The sequence below is a fragment of the Delphinapterus leucas genome, chromosome 14 (assembly GCF_059928025.1).
Source record: "Delphinapterus leucas isolate spDelLeu-1000000601 "Yukka" chromosome 14, BTC_Dleu_Yukka2, whole genome shotgun sequence".
Lineage (NCBI taxonomy): Eukaryota > Metazoa > Chordata > Mammalia > Artiodactyla > Monodontidae > Delphinapterus > Delphinapterus leucas.
This window is the reverse complement of record NC_143142.1, coordinates 66,881,768-66,900,696: the sequence shown is the minus strand read 5'-3', so window position 1 is coordinate 66,900,696 and position 18,929 is coordinate 66,881,768. Positions and strand designations below refer to the sequence as shown.

General features: G+C 37.5%; 1 protein-coding gene across 2 annotated transcripts in view; it reads right to left on the bottom strand.

Annotated features, from left to right (window-relative positions):
- ME2 (malic enzyme 2) overlaps positions 1-18,929 on the bottom strand; it is a 53,998-nt gene that overhangs the window by 17,968 nt on the left and 17,101 nt on the right. Inside the window, exons 3-12 of one of the 2 annotated variants that reach the window (XM_089895199.1) lie at positions 16,842-16,939; positions 14,708-14,841; positions 11,990-12,139; positions 9,309-9,384; positions 7,731-7,892; positions 7,319-7,422; positions 4,724-4,833; positions 4,531-4,628; positions 4,120-4,233; positions 1,510-1,624 (exon numbers count right to left, since the gene is read on the bottom strand). In XM_089895199.1, the coding sequence (XP_089751325.1) occupies positions 1,510-1,624; positions 4,120-4,233; positions 4,531-4,628; positions 4,724-4,833; positions 7,319-7,422; positions 7,731-7,892; positions 9,309-9,384; positions 11,990-12,139; positions 14,708-14,841; positions 16,842-16,939 (1,161 nt within the window). The remainder of the gene's footprint in view (positions 1-1,509; positions 1,625-4,119; positions 4,234-4,530; positions 4,629-4,723; positions 4,834-7,318; positions 7,423-7,730; positions 7,893-9,308; positions 9,385-11,989; positions 12,140-14,707; positions 14,842-16,841; positions 16,940-18,929) is intronic. The other variant, XM_022584469.3, reaches the window with a different exon arrangement.

Genomic DNA, 18,929 nt, shown 5'->3' with positions numbered 1-18,929 from the left:
GGACCGGGGCACGAACCCGTGTCCCCTGCATCAGCAGGCGGACTCTCAACTACTGCGCCACCAGGGAAGCCCCACAATCCACTTTCTTGATAGAGTTCAGTTTAATGACCTTTTAATAAGCCCCTACAATGTCTGAGACACTGTATTAGGCCATTAGGATATAAAAATGAACATAATGCAGGCAGCTTATAGTTGAGAGAAAAAACAACAGAGTGAACAGAAAATCAGAAAACCTGTAACAGGTGCTAAGCATGCAGTGCATAGAAGCACAGCATGAAGGAAGAATACTTAGCCCATGGTGGGAATCCGGGGATGACCAAGCAATGCCTCGGCTGAGTGCTTACACAGTTCATCCAATAAGACTTACATTCAACAGTCAAAGAAATTTAAAATTCCATTTTATAAACTGATATGTAATAGAGAAAAATACTGATCTGGAGACCAAAGTTTTAGCGCTTGCTCGGTCACTACTGGCTATATGAAATATTCACAAATCTTGGGCAAGTTGCCTAACATCTCTGTGCTTGTTTTTCTCATGTAAAAAAGGAACTTCCACTCAGTGTTTCCCCATGTGGAGGTATGTGGACATAGTCTTAGGAATCCATGAGTTCTAAAAGAATTAAACATTTTTTTCTTTTTGTTTCCTTGACCCTCCAGGGACTGAGTCAATGGACAGATTCTTAGGTTTCCATACTGAGTTTTGAGAGAGACACACTTGCAATCTTTAAGATTACTTCTCACTCTAAAAAATTATGAGTTCTAATCAGTGAAGAAGCTAATACAGGCATACTTTTCCTAACCATAAAGACTGTTTGAGACTTAAAACAGTAAGTTTACTATTTAACATTTCACAGAGCTCCTCCAAGAAATTGGCAAAATTACAAGAAAAATTATAGCTTCAAGTCTTACAGCTATATAGGAAATGAAATAGTCCCTCTTTTAAAGACTTTTACATTTTCTGCTCTGAACTTAATGCCATGTTGCATAGTCTGATGTCAGCTATGCAACGCCTGACTCTTAAAACATACCAAAGGCTTACAGCTTTGTTGCCAGTGAAAATCTTTAACTCTGCATAGGATTTTCTTGGTCTGTCAAATAACCTTGGTCTTTTTCAGGTTTTGAGCCCACCAGTCATACCAACTCTAAAAGCAAAGCATGATCAATCACACAGCTTCTGGAAGTTAGAAGTACAAGCAACATCCATTAACAAAACTTTACACACTGTATCTAAAAGCTACCACCTACAACACAGGGAACATAGCCAATATTTTATAATAACCATAAACAGAGTATAACCTTTAAAAATTGTGAATCACTACATTTACACCTGTCACTTATATGATATTGCACATCAGATATACTTCAATTTAAAAAAGCTATCATAGAAAACATTATATATGCTGAAAGCTAGGTAAAATCTGTCATTTCACTTTGAGTAATCCTGCATGGAAGTTATGACTGGCATTACACAGGTAAGTAACAGAATGACTTGACAACAACTTTACTTACCAATTATAGCTGAAGGCTTAAGTATATTTACTGCATCTTCAAAAGTATCAGGTACACTCTCTGGGGCTAAGTGAGCAAATGGTTCCTGATGACTGTCTATTGTAGCTTTCCGCCCCTGAATTTTTAGATAAAATACAGTTTTTTAGTAATTGCTTATTAAGGATTAATTGAAAAGACATCATTATAAGTCACATATTGTTTCTACAATAAGAATATCTTTTCATTTTCATGTACCTTTCTTTTTTTTTTTTGCGGGCCTCTCACTGCTGTGGCCTCTCCCGTTGCGGAGCGCAAGCTCCGAACGCGCAGGCTCAGCGGCCATGGCTCACAGGCCCAGCCGCTCCGCGGCATGTGGGACATGAACCCGTGTCCCCTGCATCGGCAGGTGGACTCTCAACCACTGCACCACCAGGGAAGTCCAATGTACCTTTCTTTTTAACCCATATCTTCCAATTCTATCTTCATATTGCTCATAAACCCAAATATAAAACACAAATCAAATTCCATTATAACCAGAAACTTACTAATCCCTCTCAGAAACTCATTTACTCTGTGAAGTCCTCCTAAATCCAATAGGGCACAAAGGCCCACAATCCCTTATCTGGGCTAGCTGTGTTTTAAAATTCGGAATTTCATATTTTAGAACTGTCTTATGATAATATATCACAAATACCCTCGCAATGGGCACTCCACAACTGAACAGAACTTATGAATAGTCACACCAGGTACAAAAGGTGAAGATTAGAAATACCCTCTTTGGTCTTGCTACCAAAGTTAGTAGGTAAGTTCAGGTCTGTCAGATTTATAACCAAATGAATTTGAAGAAAAACTCAGGGATTTCAGAGTTCTTAGGATTTCAGAATTTCAGATAGACATCATGGACTTACACTACCAAAAGTTCAGAAACAAGAGGAAAGGGGAATTTTGGTTCAAGATAGCTGAATGAAGGAACATACTTTCCTCACCAAATCCCAGGTCAAAAACTGTAAAAATTAACTCCTTAGTAGTGTCACAAGGGCAGGAGATATACCACACTAGAACAATGAAGAATTTCTCAACAATGTAAAGCAGACAAAAACATGTGGAATGCAAAAACCAACCAGGCTGAGAAATCCTTATTTTGTTAAGAGAGAAGACCTCCCATGCAACGGTGACTTTTTCCATCAGAACTTCAGAATAACCCCAGGTAAGGACCAGCAGGGGCTGGGAAAAGTAGCACACCGTCATCACTTGGTTGGGAAGTAATTAAATGAGTGAAATACAGCCTCAACAGATCCAAGTTCTCAGAACAGTGGTTTCACATGCCTGCTCCCAGGAAGACCACAGCTCTTCCATGAGGGCTTCAACAGGAAACTCTCAAAGTCTCAGAAAGGAGGGCAGTGTTTTGGGTCCTCAGGAGAGATATGAAGCCTAAAGCTCATCTTAAAAGAAAAATATACCCTGAACTTGCAGATGCACAGGGTTTCTTCTCACTTGTATTCATTCTAAACTCGACTCATTACAAATATGATAAAGAATCACAAAACATTTATAAAAACCAACATCACAAAAAGAAACACCAACATAACTGCGTACTAGTAAAAACAGATACACCTCCCAATAGCCTTCCAAGTACAATGTCTTGTAATCCTTGTATCTTACATACAAGCAAATATGGCAGTTACAGCTTTGGGAGGCGGCACAGTTGAATGATTAAGAGCATAGGATTCACAGTCAGGCTACCTGGGTGTGAATCCTACCTCCATCACTTATAAGGTGATGATCTTGGAAAAGTGAGCTGACCTTTTTAAACCTCTTTCCCTCATTTGTAAAATTTCACTGAATTTTTGATAAGATCAAATGAGACTTTTTTAAAAAACTTTAAATGAGATAATACCTGTAAAGTCTTATCACAATGTCTGGTACATTTTTAAACACTTAAAAAAATTAGTTATAATTTAAGCATTCAAGATTTTTCATTCACATACTTTAATTTTTCATTTCATTTTTTGTACTAATAGAATACTGGTACTAATTAAGAAAAGATTTCAGAACTGGAGCAAAGTACACTAACATAAGCTTGCCCAAAGATGTAGATGACAAGTAACCGCTATATCAATATATATGGCAAAAATACAACAGCATTGTGTACTGGATAAGTTCAACTATGAGACATTTTACCTACATTTCAATGTGTTACACAGTGTAAGATATAAGGCATTTCTTAAGCTACTAAAAATGGCAATCAATGATAGGAAGGCAGGTAGGTCCAAAGGATACGAAGTTGATCTGGGATAAAACTCTTTATTATCCATCATTTGACCTTAGGAATATGTGCCTTTTTCTGGGGAAAAGGTCCTTAGATTTCCATGAGATTGCTACAAGAGATTATGATCTCCAAAGGGTTAAAGAATTTCTGCTCAAATATCAGATGTCCTGCTAATGATTTAATTAGAAACTTCTGAATTCCTATGAAAAACCACTAGGTTTTAGACGGGTCAAGAGTCACAGAATAAAGCAAGAAAGAATAAGTCTGGTGCCAACACAGAGATTATGATTTGAATATGAAAAAAACCTAAACATATCACTATAACAACATTCTTTTGCTTCTCCAAATTTTAAATACCTTACCTTAAATAATAAACCGAATTTGTCAACCATCCAAATTTTCTTTTGCGCCTCTTCTTCTGAGAGGCCATTTTCCACCATAGCCATAACTATAAGATTTGCAATTCCAAGAGCAGCCTGTGCAACAAAACATAAATTTTAAAAAACAAGGACTAGAGTATGACGCAATACTAAATTACTTTATTTATGAGAATTATATGTTATGAGGAATACTGGGTCTATTCTTCCCTTACAAAGCACACAAAGCTTGATTCTTTGTGATATTCTTTCCAAACATTTAAAATTACCTATTCACAACACTGATCTTGAATTCACACCCTCTATCTCAACAAAATTGTAAGTTCATTATACCCCATTTTCCAATTCTAAAGGAGAGTGTTGGTTTTCAATCCTAAAAGCTTATAGGAACTTTACCTCTCCTGCTCCAAGAAATAAGATTCTGTGTTCTGAGATCGGTTTACCAATGACTTTTTGGGCTGCAAGCAGACCAGCTAGAGCAACTGCAGCCGTCCCTGTAAGACAAGTAAAACATTGTGATGTAAAAAGTAGGCACATTAAAAAAAATTTTAAGTAGGAATCAAAAACCTAAGGTTTTCTTTTGCTTTACCTTGAATATCATCATTGAAGGTACAGTATTTTTCTCGATATTTTCTCAAGAACCTGAATGCATTATGATTTCCAAAGTCTTCAAACTGAATAAGTGTGTTCTGTCCATATCTAAAAACAGCAAAGCCCATAATAGTTGTGTTGAAAATACCACTTTTAAACAGCTTTCCTGTCTAATAGTCCTTATGATCACATTTTAAAGTAATGTACCAAGTTAGTTCATTTAAGGCCATCTGGCAATTTTCAGAGTCTGTGAAAGACTAGAACTCAAAATGTAGAAAAATCTATTACTCATTCAGAAAAATGTATGAGGTTCTTAAAATGAATGTAGCACTATGATGGACCTATGGGATATTAATCTGCATAAACTATTACCAAGTGCCTAGGAGGGTGTCCAGCACATGTAAGCACAAGTAACTTCCTGAAAAGCAAGAGATTTTGTCTCTGAGTCTCAAAAAGTATATATTTGATATGTGAATTTTCATTACGTTCACAGTTAAACAGCAACACAGGCAAGTATATATTAAATAAGAGGTTAAAGAATAATTGCTGTATGAGTTGACTGGCATTCAGAAAAAGATATCAATCATCTTGGTGGGGTGGAGTAAGGGAAGGCTTGAAAAGGAGGTGGGACTTTATCTGGGTCCTGAAAGAACAACAAAAAGTAAAGCGGTAGAAAGAAAAACAAGGTGTATTTTGCTGACCCTGAATTTTCAACAGTCTGGCTATATATTTCAGGGTCTATATGAAAGTATAAGGGAGAAGTTGGTTAAGGTAGGTTGGAGCCAGATAACGGAGAACGTTGAATGCAAAATTAGGGATTGGGGACTTTATTCCGTATCTGATCTAGAATCACTGAAGGCTAGAGAAGGGAAGAATTCATCTGAGACTCCCTTTAGGAAGGATAAACCTGCCAGTGATACACAGCATATAACAACCTGGGGAGAGATGAGAAAGAAGGAAAAATAGCTAGACAGCTAGTATGAGAGGACGACAAGAAGATCTGAAGCAGAAGCCACAGGAAGTGAAAGGGACAATTAGGAGACATCAGAATGAACAAAAAGAAGTTGACAATGAGGACCACCTGAGAAGTGAGAGAGATGCTGGATGACTAAGAGGTACTATCTGATTGTCCAAGGTAAGGAAATGAGGGGAAGGGGAGGAGATGGCAATTTTGGGGAAGATAAAAAGTTTAGTTTTAGATATGTCAACTTTGATTCTGAAAAGAAGTTAATTTTTGCGGTACACGGGCCTCTCACTGTTGTGGCCTCTCCCGTTGCGGAGCACAGGCTCCGGACGCGCAGGCTCAGCGGCCATGGCTCACGGGCCCAGCCGCTTGGTGGCATGTGGGATCTTCCCAGACCGGGGCATGAATCCGTGTCCCCTGCATCGGCAGGTGGACTCTCAACCACTGCGCCACCAGGGAAGCCCAGGAGTTAATTTTTTACTATCTTCCATGTACCAATAATCTACAAGGTAGGGCAGGGCTAGATCATAAAGAGTTTGGACTTTACCCTATGGCAACATGAAACCACTGATAGATTTCAAACAAAAGAATGATATAACAAAGTGCATGTTTTTAAAAGACTAATCTGGTGGTAAGGTGGAGAGGAAATGGAGAGAAGTTGGAGGAAGGTTCTAAAGAATCCAAAAGAGAGATGAAGATCTGAAGAAAGGCTGTGGCAATGGAAAAGAGGAGATATATTTCTGAGGCATTTAAGGGATAGTACCAACTGGATGTGAGGATTGAGTGACACTATACGGGGTTGATGGAGGAGGAGAAAGAGTCAAAGATTAGACCAAGATCAAAGGTCTGGCGACAACGCTGTCAACCATGTTAATGCCATTATTAGAGGCTGGATTTACAGAAGACAGGCAATTTAGAAAGGGAAGGAGTTGTTCTGGACATGAATATGAAGGAGCAACAAAATGTCTGGATGGAGGATTCCAACTGTTGGGAACTCAAGCCTCAGAGGGATGTGGGAGTACAGAGATGGGTATTCATGGACTTAGGAGTCACGTGCATAAAGGTCATAGCTTACAAGACTACGACAAGAGAAGAGAACTATGTATTCACACACATTTAATAAGAGAGGAAGAAAAACCAGTGGAGATGACAAAGGAAAGAAAAAAGGTGGGAGAAAGACCAAGTTAGGAAAGTCTTTTAGTGGTCAAGAGAAAACAATTCCAAGGATGTAGGAGTGGAAAACCTGGTCAGATGCTGCAAGGAGGAGGAGAGAGAAGAAGACCAAATGGTCAGAATTTAAAACACGAAAGCTGCACAAGGGTTTCACTGGAATGGTGGAGTCAGCCTGGATGCCAAGGGCTGGAAGAACCGCACAGTGAGGGGATTTTAGGAGCAGTGAGTGCAGACTTCAAGATTTCAGTGTGCTCAAGATGTCAGATAACTCAGGAAGGCAAGGCAGAGGGTATCACCACACATCAGCACATCGAATCAGGCAGGAAAGAACCTAATTTCTCCAAAATTTAATCTCCTTCTACCTATCTTCACAAAAGATAAAGGAAAACAAAACTGTGGTTCCTTTTTTTTTTTTTTTAAGAGATGCTTTCATATACTCAAACTTTTAAAAAATACCTGTCAGTAATGGCCTTCATAAACTCATCAATCAGATCATCGTAACGTTGTGATCGATCTCTTTTCTGATATAAACCCATGTAAAATGGATCTTTTAAGAGTGCCTATAAAAGAGAACAAACGTAAAAATAAAAGCATTCTGTTATATAACCAGTTTAAACACATTCTATAAAACGAAAATTGTAAAATAAAGAAGTTAATAATTTTTAAAACTTTATTGCCCTTCTTCAAAAAACTTAATAGTATTAATTTACTATTATTTGCATAAATATTAAAAGGCGTTTAAGACAAAGGCTAATATCTAATCACAGAATTTTCTCTTCTTATATTTCTTCAAAAGAGGAATGTAATAAAGCAGTTTTTTTTTTTTAATATGGGAGAAGGGTCAAAGGGGGAAAATGATTTTACTCACTGGATTATCAGTTCCTACATCAATACACACAGGCAGGCATCTATCAGGCCGTATTCCAGCACAAGCTGTATACAAACAAAGTTTTCCTACTGGGATTCCCATTCCATAGACACCCAGATCTCCAAGACCCAGAATTCTCTCTCCATCAGTCACCACAACAGCCTTAATTACAAATAAGATAAAGTAAAATAAATTATAAGTTGTCCAAAATGGAGCACTTAAGAAACACATTCACAAAAAGATTCTCTTCATCACAAAATAGCACGTATTAGATTATTCCATTCACATGAACATGTAAAGCTACAGAGAGAGAAGTGCATTAGTGGTTGTCTAGGGCTGAGTGGGGAGTGACACTAATGGGTACAGGGCTTTTCTGGCAGGGTGGGGATGAGGGAGCTGTGATGAAAATGTTCTCAATGACGATGGCTGCACAACTCCGTGAATATACTACAAATTACTGAATTTACATTTTAAGCCAGTGAATTGCATTGTATGTGAATTTTATCTCAGAAAAGCTACTGTTAAAAACAAAACAGAAAACCTCAAAAAAAGATTCTCTTTACATAGTTTCACTCTCACTTTTAAAAAGAAAATTGTTTCTTAACTAACTTTCAAAGTTCACCAACCAAGAATACTTAAAATTCTAGGGTTTCTAGAATATAGATGTAAAGAGGAGAATTAACTAGATTTGATTTCCCTGTGTCTTTGGTTTAGGAGTAGAATGCTTCTGACTAGAGGATCAACTTGAATACGTTCACAATGACTAAAAAGGGGAGAGGGGAACTTCTGATAAAGATTAACCCTAAGAGAAAAAAAGAGTTTAGAAATAACATGTTACTCCAAATAATAACTGAAGCCAAACAAGAAAAACCTTAGCAATGGAGAAAAAAATCTAGAATAAAAAATACACCTACAAGGTTTTAAGAGGATACTATGAATTTAATTATCTGACCAAATTTTTTTTAGGTTATTAGAACAAATGATAATTCATCAAAGATTATTTTGGTGAGGAAAACACACAATAAAGGCAACTAAGATTACTGCCTTAATAAACACTAAAGCCTACCAAAAGATCTTAAATAAGTCATTAGTTTTTGTTTTATGAAAGACAGCCAGATTGACAGCTGTTTATATTTGCTAAATTTGAAATGCTAAGAGTGTTATATTTGCTTAAGGATCTAAATCTATCTTAGAATTAGAAGAAAAAAGACATAATGAATCCTCCCCATTGCCCACCAGAATAAAAGTTTTTATGGCATTTTAATGTATTTTCTTTACCTAGAATAATATTAACTGAAAAAGTAAAGGAATATAGAGAAGGCAAGAGATACCAGTGGTACTGAAGTGAACAGGCTCACCTTACTAGGCCCAGTTGCTTTCCCAGGGCAAACTCTATACCAGTAACCCATTTTATAATTACTATCATGATTTCCTCAGAGCACTAAATCTACATGTATGCAAGTACAAAATAAATCAGAGCAACAATGAAAAAAAACTGTTCTTGAAAATTTTGCCTTGTAAGAGGTAACTTACATAGAAAGAAAAAACATTGTGAAAGGAAGGTTGTGCTATTAGTACCTTAACATGATTTTCTGGCCAGTTATCCACAATTGATCTAACATGACCTCTGTCTGAGATTGAAATAAATAATCCCCTGCAACAGAACAAAAACACTTTTGCATTTCACAACAGTTTTTGGTTTTTTCTAAGTTTTTGTTCATAATTGGAATATTTAGATATTTTAGTAAAACATCAAGACACTGTCATTTCCAAGCAGATTTACCTAAGTCACACAGGTTTATTTTCAACCACTTCAAACTGTAATTGCATTGTTCACATAGTAGCTGCAACAAAGGTTATTATTAAATGATGTGATCATTTTTACCCAAGAAGAAATGTATCCACATCTCCTATTCAAATAAACTCAATATACCTCCAGTAAAAAGCAATATAAAGACAACCCACCAATGCAGGAAAGCACGATAAAGCTAAGTAAAGTACTGTCAAAAGTCACTGAGACTGAAAATTTGAAATCTGAAGGAGCAGGAAGGGAGAGAAGAAAACTATAGTAATTTCACATAAAAAATCCATCCTTGAAGCATTAGGAAAAAGTAAAAAGTTATTTTAAACACTGTATATTGTTATCCAATTGAGATAATCCAGATTTCAATAAAGGAAGAGAGGAAGGCAGGAAGAGAGACAGAAAAAAGAAACATAGGTTCTAGAAAACAGGCCAAGTAAAGACGAGGGCCAATGGGCTCCCAGTGCCTTCAGACTGATTCTTAACTTTCTCACTGATATCCTTTTTAAAAAATTTATTTTACTGAAGTATAGTTGATGTACAATGTTGTGTTAATTTCTACTGTACGGCACAGTGATACAGTTATACATACATATACACATTCTTTATCATATTCTTTTCCATTACGGTTTGTCAAAGGCTATTGAATACAGTGCCCTGTGCTATACAGTAGGAACTTGATGCTTATCCATTCTTCTCATCGACATCTTAACTTTGGCATTACTATCCCAGCTTAAATCAGTTTAAACGGTGTCTCAACCAGAGCTTCATAGTAGAATCATCTGAAGAGCTTTTTATTTTATTTATTTATTGATTCTTTTTGCAGTACGCGGGCCTCTCACTGTTGTGGCCTCTCCCGTTGCGGAGCACAGGCTCCGGACGCGCAGGCTCAGCGGCCATGGCTCACGGGCCCAGCTGCTCCGCGGCATGTGGGATCTTCCCGGACCGGGGAACGAACCTGTGTCCCCTGCATCGGCAGGCGGACTCTCAACCACTGCGCCACCAGGGAAGCCCATCTGATGAGCTTTTTAAAATGCCAGGGTTCTACCCCCAGAGATTCTGATTTAACTAGCTTGGACTTAAACAACCAAGACCTACTGACCATCTTCTATGTAAAAAACAAAACAAACAAAAAACCACTGCCGCTGCACAAATGATACACAGTATCTGCCCTCACCCAAAAGCTCTTTATGTTTCATGTGAGTTCTCAACTCTCGGTGCACATCAAAATCACACCAGGAGATTTTATGAAACAGCAACACCTGGGCCCAACTCTAGACAAACTGAATCAGAATCTCTGTGGTTGGGGCCCAGGCATCAGTATCTTTTTGTTTTCCTTTGTCCTTTAATCTGGATTGGGAAGTACTATTATAAGTGAAAATGAAACTATAAAAGAGCTCAACAGCTGGGTTATACCACAGAAATGCTTAGACATATTAATTGATGGCAGCACATAGGACAGAACAGACAGTGTTCTCAAAGTGTCTTCCGGGGAATACCTGCAACACCATCACCGACGGTGTTCATTACAATCCGGACCTCCAGACCTTTCTCTTTTTCATCAGAATCTTGGGAATAGGAAGGAGAGGAAAGTTGGCAAGGATGAACATTTTAAGTAAGCCCCACAGATGTTTCATACGCACATTAAAGTTTGAAAGCCACTAGAGTACATGAGAGGAGACTAAAGATAAATGCTATCACACAGTGTTTGCATTTCTACATTTGTATCAATATGTAAGCAGGACATGGGAAAAACATAAGGATTGTGGAAAATGATTACACGTTAGAGGAACAGAGAAGAAAACTCAAATTAAGTAAAAATAGCATTTATACAACGCTTATAAGTTTACAGAACACTGTCACATCAGTTCCCTCATCTGACCTTCTCAGCAGCTCTTTGAAAGATACTCTGGCACTCCTACCTTATGATAAACAGATTCGGAGGAATAAGGTAACTTATTCAAAGACTTGAGCCAATGCTCATTCCAGTACCCTTTCCACTTAAAATATTTGGAGGTACTTGAACTATCTGAAAGTAAAATTTGTGTAAATTCATAAAAAAGGACAAACAATAGAAATAAAGCTGATAAAAAAATGAGAATCTCTCTCTTAAGTGGCCAGATTGTCAAAAACTTTTATGATTATTCTGCAGAATACGCCACCAAAATTAAGAATACTGTGGGTTTTTTTTTTTTTTGGTACAAAAATGCACATTTCCTCTAACAATCATAAATACTTAAAGAAGGTTAGGAATAAATGATGGTATTTCCACAAAATAAAAGATATGACATGTTAGATTTTTATTAATCCCTTTTGGTCCAAATTAAGCTTTTGTGAGGTGGGAAATGTGGTTGGATAAGACTGCAATACATAAAATAGAAATGTAATAGGGGCTATGAAGTGATGTTTTTTCTACGCAATAGTCATTTGCAAATATATTTTTAAAAATAAGCCTTACCTAGGTCTTCTAAAGATGTGTCCATACTGGGAGCAGGCAAGACCAACTGTTGGTGTATATACAATTGGCATTAGACTTTCGATATCATCTTGGAGTATTCTGTAAAACAACTTCTCATTTCTTTCTTGTATTCCCATTATATAGATGTATCTGAAATTAAGCACAGCAAATAATGTCTACATCAGCCAGCATTAGGCTAAAGACTTTGGCCTTTGAAGTCAAATCTAAACATCTAAAATTGAGGACTCCCTCCCCCTGGAAAACAAAACCCTATATTATCATTACATAATACCCAGGACTAAAAATCAACAAAAATAAAAATGTGCTTAAATGGTAGATGGTGATGATGAAAAGAGTAATAACAGAACCAACAGGTAACATTTATTGAGCTCTAACTGTGAGTCAGGCTCTGTATCAGGCACTGGAAACACAAAAATTACCATGAGGCCCCACCTTCAAGGACCTAATCTTCAAGGTGACTGACACGTAAATAAGGAAATAAAGTGGCATTCATTCAAATATTTACAAAATACTATGTGCCAGGTACTATTCTGAACTCCAGGGATGTAAGAAGTGCCCCTGTCCTCGTGGAGTGAGTTTGTTTGTTTATTTATTTACCCATCCATCCATCCATCCATCCATCCATCCATCTGTCCGCAGCACATGGCATGCAGGATCTTAGTTCCCTGGCCAGGGATCAAACCCTTGCTGCCCTGCAGTAGAAGCAAGGAATCCTAACCACTGGACCACCAGGGAATTTCCCTCATGGAGCTTATAATCCAGGAGGCTTATAGGCATTTTAAGTTCTATACAGGGCACACAGGTAGCACAAAAGGAGGCAATGGTCAATTCACATAAATATATAAATAACAGCTTTTAAAGAATAAAGGTTAGAAAACAGGGAGATGTTGGCCTGAAAAACCAGTAATCACACTGAATTAAATATGTCTAAAACAGACTCATTGTCTTTTCCCCACATTTGTTTCTCCTCTTGTTATCATCTGATCAAATGGGAATCCATCCAGAGTCCATTCTTGATTTCTTCCTCTCCCACCCTCCCCCACCCCAACCTAATAAATCAGTATGTCCCACAGAGACTACCTGTGAAATATCTTTCAAATATTTATTTCCTCCCTCCATCCCCACCCAGCCCAAGCCACCGTCACTTCTCCCCTGGGCTACCTCAAGAACCTTTTTTTTTCAAACCTTATTAACACCACAGATATCAAAGCAACAGCCTTTATTTTATTTTTTTATTTTAGGATTAAAGCTTCTATGTTTGTTTAGTAAACAAACCATTAAGCTAAAAACTAGAGAATAAGTAACCAAAGATTAAAAGAGCACAGAGGTATTGTTGAAAAAAATTAAAAATAAATATAGTAAAGTTAGTTTTTTTTTTAATTGGAGTATAGATGTTTTACAGTGTTGTAGTCTCTATTCTCACAATTTTGTTCCCCTGCTCCAATCCTATTCTTCTCTTAAAAACATACCTCTGATCATTTCTATTCTCCCTGAATGGCTTCCAAATGCCAGTTTAATAGGCTTAAGCTCCTAAAATAGTTAACTAGACCTCAATGACTACTTTCCAGCCTCATCTTCATACTGAATTACTTCACCTCCTCAAATGCACCACAATTCTGACCTTGGAGTTGCAGCACACGCCGACACACCCTTTGCCTGGAACACCCTCTGACCAGGCACAGTCCTCTACTCATGCTCTCCAAATGCAGCTCAGTTGGCACACTCTCTGGGGTCCTTTTCTGTCATTCCCTGCCCCCCACCACACATATATACACTTCAGATTTTCCTGTCTTCAGGTCCCGTTAACACTCTCCTCCCTCTTCTTTAACTCTCATGCCACTTCTTGACTTTGTCTTCCCTCCATGGTACCATGAGTTCGAGACTATATATATTTTCATGTATATATATATGCCCCATAATGTAAAGAAACCACTCTCACTAGTCACCAATATCCAATAATCCCCTATATTTTATAAACCCAATAAATATTTTTAGTTCTACAGTCAGACTGATCCCTCTACCAGAATACCCTGCCCTTCTTTCTCATTTTGCCTGCTCCCTGTAACATATTGTTTCAAATTCAGCTCAGGCATCACTTCCTCCAGGAAGTGACTCCCCAAGCTCGGCTGGCACCCCTCTTCACATTTTCAGAATGTACTCTACAGGTCCCTTTTTCTCACTGTGCTATACAATGACAGTCATAGTATAGCCATCTATTGATGAGCTCCTAGAAGGCAGGCTAGGCTGTGAGTTACTGCGGTAGCCATACATTCTAATTTGCCCGGGACAGTTTCAGTTACTTCTTTTTTACTCCCCAAAGTGTCTGGGATTGGACGATATATTACATGGCCACCCTACCTATCACCCAGTTTATATCCTCAGTGGCTAGCAATGGCACACACAAAGTAGGTGATCAATAAAAGTTATTGAATAGAATGGGTGCAAATTAGGTGATAGCCTCTGCTTCTAACATTCCATTCAAACCTGAAATGCTCTGTGATTTTAACCATAAAATATTGATTTCTGCTAAATTTTACAATAGTGAAAATAAGTGAAGGAAACAATCATTATAAACCAACTGACTAAAACAAAAGTTTCATTGAGACTGTATATTTCTCATGCGATAATAATCATAATACTCCCAATTTTTCTGATCAGAACACCAATAAAAAAACTAAACATCTAATCAACTCTTACTTTTCCAAAGGGCCATTCAACTTTTTCACATTTCTGTGGAATCGTAAGGCTTGAATATCTTGTGTCTCTATTTTGGGAGGTAGAAGTCCTTGAAGACCAAGCATTTGTCGTTCCTGTAATGTAAATGCCATCCCCTAAAAAGGAAAAAACAAAAGGATTAAAAATTATTACTTACAGGGGTAGCAATGGTGCGTCCTACCAAACATAATTTAAACATAAACTTAAAAAGATCAACAAGATATCATTTTTGCCCGGACTTTCATAAATTTATAAGACTGATCATATCTAGTACTGGGGAGGGTATGGTAAAAGAATTACTCTCACATACCATTGCTGGAATATAAACTGGTTTAGGCTTTTTGAAAGCCAATTTCAAAGTACTCTTAGATTTTTTTAAAATGCGCATACTTTATTATTTTTTTAACTGAAGTATAGTTGACTTACAATATTAGTTTCAGGTGTACAACATAGTGATTCAATGTTTTTATAGATTAAACTCCATTTAAAATTATTATAAAATAATGACTATATTTCCCTGTGCCGTACAATATATCCTTGTAGCTTATTTATTTTATACAAAGTAGTTTGTACCTCTTAATCCTCTACCCCTATCTTGCCCCTCTCCCCTTGCCTCTCCTCTCCTCCTAACCACTAGTTTGTTCTCTATATCTGTGAGTCTGTTTCTGTTTTGTTATATCCATTCACTTGTTTTGTTTTTTAGATTCCACATACAAGTGACATCACACAGTATTTGCCTTTGTCTGACTTATTTCATTGAGCATAATACTCCAGGTCCACCCATATTGTTGCAAATGGCAGAATTTCATTCTTCTTTATGGCTGAATGATATTCCATTGTGTGTACATATATCTTCTTTACCCATTCATCTTTTGATGGACACTTAGGTCGCTTCCATATCTTGAATGCACACAAAGCAATTCTACTTCTAGTTAGTTATCCTAGAGATATATTCATATATAGAGACGCGTATATGAAGAGATTAGTTGTAGCACTGTTTCCAGTTCTCTTGCCTACTACAAACTAACTAAAAGTCCATCAATTATGGAAGAGTTAGCAACCTATGGTATTTCCATAAAAACACTTAAACATGTATCTCTAAGTGTGCAGTAGAAAGATCTCCCAGATACACAGTTAGGAGAAAAAGTCAAGTTGAAAATCAAAACAAATTCACTGTTAATTATTATGTTTAGAAAACCCCCATAAAGTACATATTATATACAGATGCATGCATACGTTAAAAATGAAATCAACAGAATACAGTTTGAAAGAACACAAACCAAATTAAGAGGCTACCGTGACTGGAAAGGAGTGAGGCTGAACAGAGGGAGGGGGAAGGAAGAATGCTACTTAAGAAAAATTAACCTATGTAATAAATTCTTTTTCAGTTTCTGGTATTCAGCTATGGGTTAAATTTTTTTTTTTTTAATCAATGATGTCAGTAAAAATGCCAGAGAAAGGACTTCTAAAAATCTTTTCCTCCATAAAAGCAACAAGAACCCTGGCCAAATGATCAGAATTCTGGAAATTAACCAAAGCTTTCAGCAGTTGGAGAGCATTTATTCAAGAAAAACTGCTGAATATCAGTGAGAACAGCAAGCTTCATGGCATTTTAACTTGCCTTGTTCCTATCTCCCCTCCCCAGCTCCACAGTAACCTTGAAAACGCAATCACTGTGAAACAATCGCTTTGAAAATCAGAGCCTGGAAGTCACTGGAGAAGGCAGGAGGGTTTGGAGATTCTTCTAAAGCCCCATGTCCAGGAAACTGTTATTATCTGACCTGGAAGACCCTATCTGCAAGGCTGTCTTTATTTGACCTGACTTGGAGCTCAGGCAGTGTGAACAGCCTTTCCCGCCAGAAGGGTCTGTTGAAAACAATCAGAGGCAATTATTTAACATAGCAGCTCCCCAAGGCAGTAGGTAACAGTTGGGGCAAAGAACAGGCTAACCAAAAAGCTGAAAAGGAAAAGCTGAGAAATGAGATGTCCATGGGGAACTTTGAAATGCTGAGACATATTCCTGAGAACCTAGAAGGTCATATGCACAGCTGTACGCATGTCCAGGAAAGACCTGAGAAAGCCCTGAGAAAGCCCTAAGCTCCCACCTCTGGCTAACCTTGAGGCTCTGTGTAAACAGGAAGTGAAGGCTGATGCGTAGCTGTAAACTGCCTGGCTGAGTCCTGAAGGCACACCCCAGCAGGTACACAAAGCCCCCTGGCAAAGAATGGGAGATTTAATGGTTCTAGGTATTTCAGTTACTGTTTAATCATTGGCTGATCACTAAGTTAACAAAGCAGAGACTTCAGTAGGCATACATAACAAGAAGAAGGAATTAGTTCAGAAACGACTGGGAGGAATGAATATCTGGTTTCCAGGGCAGCCACATTATTTTAAAAGCCCAGTTTTCAACCAAAAATCATAAGGCAAGCAAAAAACAAACAAACAAACAACAACAGCAACAAAACACATAAAGTCTGACTCATATACAGGAAATAAGGGCAGTTAATTGAAATTGCCCCTGGGGAAGCCCAAACATTGTACTTACTAGACAAAGACTTTAGTTATTCTAGGGGAGGGATAAATTGGGAATTTGGGATTAACACACTACTATATAAAAAACAGATAAACAATAAGGACCTACTGTACAGCACAGGGAACTATATTCAATATCTTGTAATAATCTATAATGGAAAAGAATCTGAAAAAGAATATACTTTGCTGTATACCTGAAACATTGTAAATCAACTATACTTCAATTTAAAAAAAGAAAAAAGTTAGTTATTTTAAATATATCAAAAAAACTAAAAAAAAAACCATTGTCTAATGAACTAAAAAGAAGTATGAGAATGACATCCTACTAAATAGAGAATACTGATAAACAGAGAAGATAAAAAAGGAACTAAATAGAAATTCTGGAATTGAAACTACAACAACTGAAATAAAAAATTCACTAAAGGGGCTCAACAAGCAGACTTGAGTGGTGGAAGGAAAAAACCATCAGATTTAAAGATTGGTCAGCTGAGATAATCCAGTCTGAGAAATAGAAAGGAAAAATTAAAAAAAACAAAAAACAAAAAAAACAAACAAAAAGAAAAATAAGGAATAAATGTGAACAGACCTGAGAGACCAGCAAGAGTACCAACACATACATAACAGGAGGCCCAGAGGTGAGGAGAGAAAAGGCTAAAGAATATTTGAAAACATAATGGCTAAAAACCTCCCAAATTTGATGAGAAGCATTAATCCACACATCCAAGAAGCTCAACAGCTCCAATCAAGAAAAACTCAAAGAACTCTACCCCGAGACACATCATATTCAAACTGTCAAAAGCCAAAGACAGCAGAAATCTGAGAGCAAAGTGACTCATCACGTGCAGGGGATCCTCAAAAAGCGTAACAGCTGATTTCTTATCAGAAACCACGGAGGCCATAGACAGTGCTGAAAGAAAAATAACCTGTCAACCACGAATTTCTAAATCCTACAAATCCATCCTTCAAAAATGGAGAAATTGGGCTTCCCTGGTGGAGCAGTGGTTGGGAATCTGCCTGCCAATGCAGGGGACACGGGTTTGAGCCCTGGTCTGGGAAGATCCCACATGCCGCGGAGCAACTAGCCCCGTGAGCCACAATTACTGAGCCTGTGCATCTGGAGCCTGTGCTCCGCAACAGGAGGGGCTGCGATAGTGAGAGGCCCGCGCACCGCGATGAAGAGTGGCCCTCACTCGCCGCAACTACAGAAAGCCCTCGCACAAAAACGAAGACCCAACACAGCCATAAATAAATAAATAAATAAATGGAGAAATTAAGACATTCCAGATAAACAAAAACAGAGAATTCATTGCTAACAGACTCGTCTCACAAGAAATACTAAAGGGAGTCCTTCAGGCCTAAATTAAAGACATTAGACAATAATTCAAATCCACACAAAGAAATAAAGAACACGGATAAAATGACTACATAATATAAAAGACAGTATAAATGTACTTTTTGTTTGTAGATCTTTTTCTCTCCTACCCAATTTAAAAGACAATTACATAAAGCAGTAATTATAAATCTGTGTTGACCGTCATGCAACGTATAAAATGTAATTTGTACTTTGTATGACGAAGCAGCACAAAAGAAGGAGATGGACCTCTACAGGAGCAAAATTTTGCTGTACTGTTTAAATTAAATTGGTATCAAACTGAACTAGACTGTATTAAAG